General features: G+C 45.4%; 1 protein-coding gene across 1 annotated transcript; it reads left to right on the top strand.

Moving 5' to 3' along the window:
- Positions 1 to 8152: 8152 nt before the first annotated feature.
- On the top strand, positions 8153 to 9889 carry LOC136767371 (relaxin-3 receptor 2). The gene has a single exon (XM_066721137.1). The coding sequence runs from the start codon at positions 8558 to 8560 to the stop codon at positions 9887 to 9889; it is 1332 nt and encodes a 443-aa protein (XP_066577234.1). The 5' UTR covers positions 8153 to 8557.
- The last annotated feature ends 541 nt before the right edge of the window (positions 9890 to 10430 follow it).

Genomic DNA, 10430 nt, shown 5'->3' with positions numbered 1-10430 from the left:
GATTTCCAATTCATATCATTCTTTAGAAAAAGCCCAATTACGCCACCACTGCCTTGAAGAAGTGTGTGTGTGCGCGCGGTGGGGGGATTCACAGAAATTAAAGATTTACAACAAGAAAAATGTCACGATGAACTCTCAAACAATTGATTGGCAGCTTCCCAAATTACAACAATTACAATAATCCCAGTTTACAACTAGTATATAAAGTATATTTGCATATAGAAGGAGCATACAGAATAGGTGCCCCCTGCTTCTGGCAGGATTAGAACCCGCGACTGACCTCTCCGGTCCCTCCAGACCACAATCTCTTTTGTTGCTGGAGGTTCCCACGGCAAAACCTCGAGTTCTCCAATTTTACTGTTTTCACAGTGAAGGAGGAAGGAAAACAGTGAGGGAGGGAGTTGGGTAAGGAGATGGGCAAAATACATAACAAAACCAAAGAAAGAAAAATCTCTTCACATTTACGACGGAAAATGCGCGCACAGGCAGGGTCCTCCTTCACATTCATCCCTCTCTCCCCTCTCTCTCTCCAGAGCCTCCCCGGCCTTCCGCTGCCGTCCCAGGCTCTAATCTAATCTCCGGCTCCCTGGTTCCCCGATGACCTTCGTGAAAACAGGCAGGGCAATAAACACTTGTTTGTATTTGCTCTGGTGCTGTAATGAAAGTCCCGTTAATTAAAAAAGAAAGAATAAACATGAGAGAGAGAGAAAGAGAGGGGGGGGGGGGTTGATCTAATCCACTTTCCATTGCCCCTGCCTCCCCCGCTCTCCCTTCCCACCATATGAAGGAAAGATTTTCCACATTGCAGAATTCAAGTACTCTTGCCTTTATTGAAGTAAATATTTACTTGTCTTGATGATTTTCCTTTCTAAACTTTTCTCTCTCCTTGTTGTTTTTGGTTATCACCTGTAAGTAATTTGACTGTTTAAGGCTGTGTGCGGAGAGTAATTAGACTCCCAACACTGAACAGCGCACATACATCACATATATAGGTCCCATCTTCCGCTTCAGCGGCCCATTCTACCTGCATGCAGTTCAATCGCCACCCATCTGTCAACACGGGGTTGCCACACGCACGCAAGATTAATTATTAAATCCACTCTACCCACTCAGCCCTGCTTTCCTAGGTCAGTGGTTCCCAATCCTGTCCTGCTGTTTTTTGATCCAACTGCACCCTCACTCTATTAACTGAAACCTTAATTGAACTAATAATTTGCTCAATTTGTCTTTGAAATGTTAAATGACAAAAAGTTGGAGAATGTGTGTGCCTGATTAACTACTTTTATATTCAGCCTGACATCTCCAATGGTTTAATCATATTTATAATCTCTACTAAGGCCAATTAAGGAATTGAGAGACCACAAACTAGCTGGACATTGGGTCCCAAGGACCAGGATTGGAAAACAATGAGTTATATGATCCCAAGATATTGACGTGCAGTGAACAAAAACACCTTTATTAGGAGCATCTGGGAAGATTGTAAAACATTGAGCAACCCGGTGATGGGTCATAGGCCCACTGTGGTCAGCTGTGGTCGGTGCCATTGTGAAAACGGTCAGCGTCATTTGGATACAATCCCGGCGGTGCTACAGATGGTATCGGTGCCCAATGTAGCCCTTAACGGTCCTCTGCACTGTGGCGATGAATAGGCTACTGCAGGCGGAAATAACCGATGCTCTTAGATAAACCCATCATTGCCGGTTCACCTCCAAGTTAATTACAGCTCATCTTTGCCAATTTGTTAATTAAGTGCTGTACGAGTTGATGTAGGGCCTATTTATTCATCCATCCATTGGCTACAGTCGTATTGGTTTATTTTTGGTTGTTACTATGTCCGTTCCCCCCCATGGTGAGCTAGATTTCATGTTTGCATTAATTTCAGCACGTCTTCTAATATTTCGAGATGGATTGGAGGTGATTGCAGAAATATATCTGGGCTATCGCTCTCCATGGCATGTGCACATATTGACTGCTCAAACACGAGCCCCGTTCATCTCATCCTCTGTCAAACATCTTTCGCCACCACAGACTCGCTGCAAACGTCATTCTCTCTAGCGAAAGACGATTCTAGCTACAGTTCTGAATATGAACACCAAGTTTGCACATGCGCTGTAGTATGGAATTGGCACGATGGACGGACCACAGCTGTCCTTTAAAAAAAAAAGTTGATGATGACTATTATTAAAAATAATAATAATAATTTGCATGAATGAGGACCCATGTGCCAGGGTGGGCGATGGACAGAACTGAGTAGAGTGACGGTTTAACTTACGGCCCCATATAGGCAGCCTTAATACAAACCAGAACCCCAGACAGCACTAAAGTGTCCCGCTTGACACATTCCTGCAGCGCCTCTTAGCCCGTGTAAGTTATAAACACCACGATTACGACGTTCTGTTTTAAAACACTTTTTATTTTGTTTAACTTGCACGCACTTAAGAACACTTTAAAATGGTCTGGGATTATTATTAATGTTTTTATTATTATTGCAGTGTCTCTCACTGAAAGCACCGATATCCACCATGAGATCCGACCCATATGGTCTAGTTCAGTGGTTCCCAACCTTGGTCCCAGTGTCCTGCTAGATTTTGTTACAACAGAGATCTTAATTTCTTATTTGAACTAATCAGAGCTTATTAATCATTTTAAACCATTGGAGATGCCAAGTTAAACATTAAAGTACATAAGGTACTTGTATACTCCAACTTTTTATGAATTAAACCATTTTAAAAGTTGAATGAAGCTAATTATATGTGCAATTTAGGATTCAAATAATTAATTAAGTGAAGTTGAATCAATTTTTTTTTACTGTCGGTCCCCAGGACCAGGGTCTAGTTGAAAGGCAAACCTTCAAACCAACTTGAACTGGAATCAGCGTTTACTAGGGATGTGGCCTAACCCCAAACCCAATATGAACCTTATTCCTAATTTTCAACACAGTTATTTCAAACTCGACAAACTACTAAGCCCAAATGGCACTGTGGCAGCATTCCTGCATTTCCTCACACTTGTAGTTCTATTATTATGGAAGAGGAAGGCAGAGGAGAGACTAGTGAACCCTATTACTGTGTAACCAGACTCCCATCCCTAAACCAAAACTAAAATCCATGCCAGGGCTGTATTTAACTGCAATAAAAAATACATTACTATGTAACTGTGTATTACTGAAGAAGGAAGTGTATGTGTAGGGGTGGTAGGTAGCTTCCGAAGAACCGTTTGTAAATTAGTCAGAAAAACACAACAACACAAACAAAATGCAAAGGGCAATTTCACGAGAAGCCAGGCCCATTTCCTACCAGACTGTGGCTGGGAGAGGAATCCAAACACCACCCACGGGCTGCAGTGTGTTAAAACGCAGAGCACTGGTCTGCTACAGTCTCGCAACACAAGTGTACCATGGTAAAACAGGGTACAGTGGAGTACACTATGGTATTATCATGCTATAAACATGATAAGGTGCAGTGTACTGTGGTAAAGACAAGGGAATAAATATGGTAAAGTGTTGTGTGGTGTACCATGGTAAAAATAAGTTATTTATAAAAGGTTTGAATGATAACAGATTAAAAATATATTTTAAAGAAGATGGAATGTTCATAACAGGCCAGCATTCCACTACATCAGCAGAGCGAACTGTTCATGCCACAGCGTGATAGCCAATCAGCAGAGAGGATTTACGGCTGCTGGTTTTAAATACTCACTGACTGACCGACACACTCACTCGCTGCCTGTGTGGAGTATATTAGTCTGTATGCGACAACACACAGAGTACTTATCTATTTCAGGATGATGATGATGATGATGATGATGATTCAATCACCCAACTTCACCCATGGCTCTTGCCCTAGAGCAGTGGTTCTCAGAGCATGGTCACTGGCTCACCAGTGGCCCAAGCCAATCCTCCAGGCTGACCTGGAAATTATGACAATAATAACCATTTGGGGTGACATGAATATATATTTTACTTAGATATCATTTTAAAACTAGGTTAGATAAACTAACCAGATTAAACAAGCAACATTTTCTTTTGAAGGATCTGTTGAAGGATCATTTCTTAGTAAGCCATCCCCACTGAGTTGCTGCATTTTTAGGGTTATGTGTGTAATAATGGTGAGATTAGATTTAAAAGCCCCCCAACTCCCCAACTCAAACGTTAACAAGTTTTTCATGTTCCAGTAATATGAATAATTTGACATTACTGGTATTTAGAGATAGGCGAGTGCGTTTTGTCACCAGGGGTGAGGGGCTTGGAGGGCAGCGGAAATGTGGTCAGTGGTCCGCAGCCAAAAATATTTAAGAAACACCGGACTAAACAGACTTCGTTCAATGACCCTACAGACAGGCACAGCCTGCATGTAGCCTAGAGCACAGTATTGTCGGCCAACTTTATAATACAGTTTACACTATATTACAGTACAATTAAATATAGACATATTGCATTAAAGTACATAGAATAGAACAGAATAAATTACACAGTACAGTAAAGAAAATCACAGTACAATACAGAGAATTAAAGTATGGCATGTTACAGGGTGAGGTCGACAGCCAGGGAGACAGACTAGGCAGTAAACATAAGTCTATTGGCAAATTATGTATAAAAAGCATTTCAGTGAAACGTGCAACATCTGACTATAATAACATTGGTGCACTTTGGCTGTCTTGTGCGACACACCTCACAAAATTGCCTGTTGTCCCCAAACAATCCCGTTCACACTTATTAGGCCCGCCCTGGACTCAAATTTAGTCCGTCTTTTTTTCTGACCCCGTTCACAGTTGAATTTTTAGGAGGCCTAAGTGTGTTCACATATGCAGCTGAAAAGGAGGCCTAAACGAAATGCATGCTGGGACTTAAACAAATCTGCTCAAACAAACCAGTTACGCATGCCATTAGGTCTGCTTACAGGTGTATGCGCTGTATTTATCATCACAAATTAGTAATATTGATATATGTAGGCCATTGATCAGTTCTGTGTTTTCTTTGAAAGTAATCTTAACCCTTTGCAGCTGAAGCTATCTAATATGATTTATAATGTGCTGGTTCAATGGGGAATGGAATTAATGTATTTTGAAATGTCTAAAAGTGCTGTTATACAATTCACCTGAAAGCGAAACACATTTAGTAGGACATTATAATCTGATAAATCTCAAATGTGAACGGGGTACACTCCATTATGACAAGTATTGCTCCTCAATTACATAAAGCTCTGGAAAAAATTAAGAGACCACTCCAAGTTCAGAAATCAATGTTAAGTGGTCTCTTAATTTTTTCCGGAGCTGTATTTGTCGTACATGACGGTCTTTGGTCTGGTATGTCACTTCTTGGTTTAGTATGACACTTCTTAACTTATTACTAGTATATATAGATAGCTAGACAGAGAGAGAGAGAGAGAGAGAGAGAGAGAGAGAGAGAGAGAGAGTCATGTATGGCATATGCCAATTTTGTGTTCACAGAAATATGACATTCACCATAGACCTACAGTAGTGGTGGGCATCCTGTGGCCCGTGGGCCACATGCGGCCCAAAGTGCATCCATTTGCGGCCCATGGCCACCACCCCCGACCCCCAAAAAATGAATAATAAAGTAATAAATTTATGGCAACTGCTTATTTTGTATCAATGTGTTACTCCCTTAATATGTTGTTGATGCATTTGTAGCTTGTAATTGTGATGAAAGGGGTATTGCGGCCCAGGCAGTTATTTGATACTCGGAGTTGGGCCCACTGATTAATTTTGGTTGCTCACCACTGACCTATAGTATGCAAAACTAGTTCTCTGGCATTGAACATATTTTCAAACAAATCGAGCTTTATTCCACCTTTTTCCACCGTTATAATTGTGCAGTTCAGTCCTCTCAGAGCGAATCTATTTATTTCAGCTGAGCACGAATTCCATTCGAGGCCATAAGGAACTCATGAAGATACTCCCCCCTTGACTGTCTCTTTTACAATCTGGAATAAGTGTTATGGGTCTAAAGTTATTTATTTGTTTGTTTATTTGTATGCACATTTCCATGACCGTCAGGTGAGTCATTAACTGACTTTATGTCTTATCTCTGAAGCCCTCTCTCTCTCTCTCTCTCTCTCTCTCTTCCCGACTTGTGCAGGTTATTACGATACTGAGGAATGTACTAGAACAGCACAGAGATTAAACCCGTTATTAATTTGTGAATTAACTTATCTATGCGTTTATTTATACAGTCATTATTGTTATTACAATTATTCATATTATTATTACGGTAGACTAGTATTATACACGTGTCAGTTGTAGCCCGACATGTCTGACATTGTTCGTGGTTCCTAAATAAACTTTTCAGTTGGATATTATGCTTTAACGCGAGAGAGAGAGAGAGAGAGAGAGAGAGAGAGAGAGAGAGAGAGAGAGAGAGAGAGAGAGAGAGAGAGAGAGAGCAAGTCAATCGACAGGTGCGCTAGCCCCAACCAGCCAGGTAACATATAGAGCCTCATAAATTGCTCTCGTTTCACCAAGGGCTTTGAGTTGGAGAGCGGGTGACGGAGGCAATTACAGATAGATAAATACATACATACACACAGAGAATGAAAAGTGACAGCATCTGTCATATCCAAGCCAACCCCCTTCTCCACCCCCTGTGGAAGCGGCTCGTTGGTTCTTCTTGGTTTCCTCTGAAGCTGTGCACCTCAGTGTGTCCTCTCCCTGTGTCTGTCTCTGACGGGACCTCGGCTGCTTTCTTCTGCAGCCTTTTCACAAACGAGAACTTAGTTCAGGTGAGTATTCATTTCAATTTTTAATAGATATCATGAATGCCTCTCTTTTCTCTGAAACAATGCGCATGAGTGTGTTTCTCCTTGGTCCCTTTACTGGTTAATTGTAACTTCTCTCCCCCCTCTCTCCCCTCTTCCCGGCAAATGTTTTAGCTTTTACCCCTCACTATGCATGTCTGCGTATATTCATTAATTCCGCATTTCAGATTGCAACTCTTCCCGAGCGTTTCTATTTTCTGTAAAAGCTTTGCGTGCTTTTGAAACCCCCCCACCCGTTATAAAGACGTCAGTGAAATAGCTGGCAATATATATGGAGATGGACCGTTTGAATACACGTTGGAGTCCGTAGCAGCTTCTGATGCTTTAGCGGTCGACACCTGTAAGAGACAAATCGCACTAGATTGGGAGAGGTGGTCTGTGTAAATACGGGTCCTTGTGCGTTATTACAAAAAATCAACTTTCACCCTTTTTCCACAAAATGTTCCCATGTGCCTGGACGCTCGCAGCCCCCCGGGTTTCTCTTGCGTTTAAACCCCTTTATTCCTCTTTGCCCTCGCCTGGCTTCAGTGAGCTGTAACTCAGAGAGGTGGACAAAATCAAAGCTTTGACCTACCCGCGGGTCGCAAAGTACAAAATCCGATGGCCTTTTACATGAGTGTCAGAAGTTATTTTCTGCTGCTTATACATCAAAACGTCAATTTCTAAATTTGGTCAGGGTTTTGAGTCGGTCTAGCACTGAATACTATTCTAAGATGGGTTTATTCCTGAACTGTGTTTAGATCTTAACTAGTCTCGATCCTTAAACGCCGTGCACCAGATATTATATATTGGCGGAAACTTTATACATCCTTAGTGTAAACAATTTACAATTAATTCAAGTGGCTCAGGAATTTGGGGGTAACTGTCGTGTTCTCCTTTCATCCTCCTCCAATAAGAGTTAGCTACAATTCATCCTGGACATTAAAAGCAGTTTTCAATTTAATTAGCGATTTCATATAAAATCTGTTTTTCGTTTTAGTGCAAAATGATTCCCCCCCCCCTCTCACTTTCTCCCTTCCCTCTTCCTCTTCTGGAATGAGTCTTTTGGAAAGCTAATTTTGTTTCTGTACCCCAACCTTTTTTTTTTTTTTGGGTGGGGGGGGGGGTGCAAATGAATCTCCTGTTCCACAATCCTACCTGCCCCCCCCCCCCCCCCTTTCTCCAAACCAAAGTGGATGGTGGTGGGGCTGAGGGGGCTGTATGTCTTAATATGTTCTGTGGAGAGTGCAATTTAGTGTCTGGGTCTATTTCCCAGAGGTCCCAGCCGGGCCCCAGCCTGGCGCAGGACAGGAGTTGTGTGTTTGCGTGTATCAGGTTCTAATTTATTCCCCCCCACCCCATCTATCTATTCTTGCAGCAACTGGCCACGCCCCTCCCTGCCAGACACTGTGGATGGGAAACAGCTTTCAGACCCGGCCCAGACTGTTCCGGCAGCTCCTCCTCCCCCTGTACGAGGACCTATATCCCCCCCTTTGCTGCCCAACCACCCTTCTGTCTTACTCAACCCCCACCCACCTGTGAACGAGACTCCTGGTCTCTCTTGCATCACCATGGACGTCAGCCTCTGCCCCACAGCAAGCCGCCCCCCTATGGGTAATGGCACAGACTAAAACTGACAAACAAAATAAACACACCTGAAGAAAACACAAGACACTTTCTCCAGTTTCCCTCAAAGCCTCTGGCAGTGTTTTTCACGCTTTCTTTTACTGTCAAGGGGGATAGAGAGAGGACAAAGAAAAACTGAAGGAGTGTCAGAAGAAAAAGGAGAAGTAGTAGTAGCCATGGGCTTGGCTGTCCACAAGATGGCCAGGCAGGACCACTTGTCCACCCTGCACCACCTGAACACAACTCTGAGTGCCTGCCAGAGCTCCCCTACCTGCAACCTCTCCGAGATGGGCTACCACCACTATGACACCCTGGAGGAGGTGGGGCTGCCGGGCGACGGGACGCCCCTGCTGCGCTCGGGCGTGTCCATTGTCTACTTCCTGGTGTGCGCGGCTGGTCTTCTGGGCAATCTGCTAGTGCTGGTGCTACTGCGGCCTTGGCGGGGGGGCGCCGCCAAGTCCCCCATCGACTTCTTCGTCTTCAACCTAGCGCTCACAGACCTGCAGTTCTGCATGGTGGTGCCTTTTTGGGCAGTCGAGGTTGCACTGGACTTCCGCTGGCCCTTCGGTCACGTCATGTGCAAGCTGGTGTCCCTGACCACCGTGGTCAACATGTATGCCAGCGTCTTCTTCCTCACCGCCATGAGCATCACCCGCTACTGCTCCGTGGCCACTGCCCTCCAGTCGTCACCCCCCAGGGTGCGGGGTGCCTGCGGAGTCAAGCTGGCCACCGCCCTCATCTGGTCGGCCGCCTGGCTGGCCGGCACGCCCAATATCGTCTACTCCACTCTGGCCGATGTGGGTGGGGATGCAGTCTGCCTGCTGCGTTTCCCCCACGGAAACTTCTGGTTGGGCATGTACCACCTGCAGAAGATCATCCTGGGCTTCCTGCTGCCCTACTGTGTGATACTGGTCTCCTACCTCCTGCTGCTGCACTTCCTGTCCCAGCACAATCTCAGCGGCCTCAACCCCCGGCGGCAGAGCCGTGTGTCCAGGTCGGTTGCTGTGGTTGTGCTGGCCTTCTTCCTGTGCTGGCTGCCCAACCAGGCCATGACGCTGTGGGGGGTGCTGATCAAGCTGGACGTGGTGGACTTCGACATGGCCTACTACACGGCCCAGACCTTTGTGTTCCCTGTCACCGCCTGCCTGGCACACACCAACAGCTGCCTGAACCCTGTCATCTACTGCCTGATGCGCCGCGACTTCAGGGAGGCCCTCAAGGCAATACTGAGGTCCTGGGTGTGCAGGGGCAGGGCCCTGGGGGCTGGGGGTGGGGTCAGAGGGAAGGGGCGGAGGGAGGGGCAGTTTGCTGTCTCCTCTTGGCCCAAGTCATGCCTGGCTGGCCTAAGCTGGAGCCGCAACCCCCCCTGCTCCAACAGCGAGCCCCCCCTGGACAGTCACAGGGCTATTCCCCTCAATAATATGGATTCCTCCACCAAGAGATACACCCTGCCATCCACCACCATCATCCCCCTGCAGAGGCAATCCCAAGAGCCCCTGAATGACTAGACGAGGGACAGGGGAGTTTCTGGAGTGTCTGGAGGTGGGGGGACAGGGACTGGAGAGTGTGGAGGTGGCCATGGATGTCTTGAATTTGTTTTTCTGTGTCTTTCCTTCCTGGGAATGGGGACGGACGGACGTGGTTGGGTTGGGTTGTTATCGATGTAAAATTATAACTCTCCCCGCTTAGCCCATGGGTCTCCCTCTCCACCCCCGTCCAACAGTTTTTATAGGTCAATTTCTGTAAACCAACAATTCAGACAGATGGGGAGACAGGGAGTTCTGGGTGATTTTAGTAGGCACAGTTTCGGTCAGTCGTTCAGAGACCATTGGCAACCAAAAGCTGGGTACCCTCAAGGACCAGAGAAGAAGCACTTGGTTGAAGAAGTAACTGCAGTGGACTGCACTAGAATGGACTGGACTGGTCTGGACTAGCTTAATCCATCTTCGAGAGTTCCAATTACAGTGCCCCCCTTGCACTCTTGGGGCGCATAGTACCCAGGAGCAGATAGATTCAGAACCCCCCCTCCCCCAAAATAAAAATAAAAAT

The sequence above is a fragment of the Amia ocellicauda genome, chromosome 14, assembly GCF_036373705.1.
Source record: "Amia ocellicauda isolate fAmiCal2 chromosome 14, fAmiCal2.hap1, whole genome shotgun sequence".
Taxonomy (NCBI): Eukaryota; Metazoa; Chordata; class Actinopteri; order Amiiformes; family Amiidae; genus Amia; species Amia ocellicauda.
This window is presented reverse-complemented; position numbering and strand designations above follow the sequence as displayed.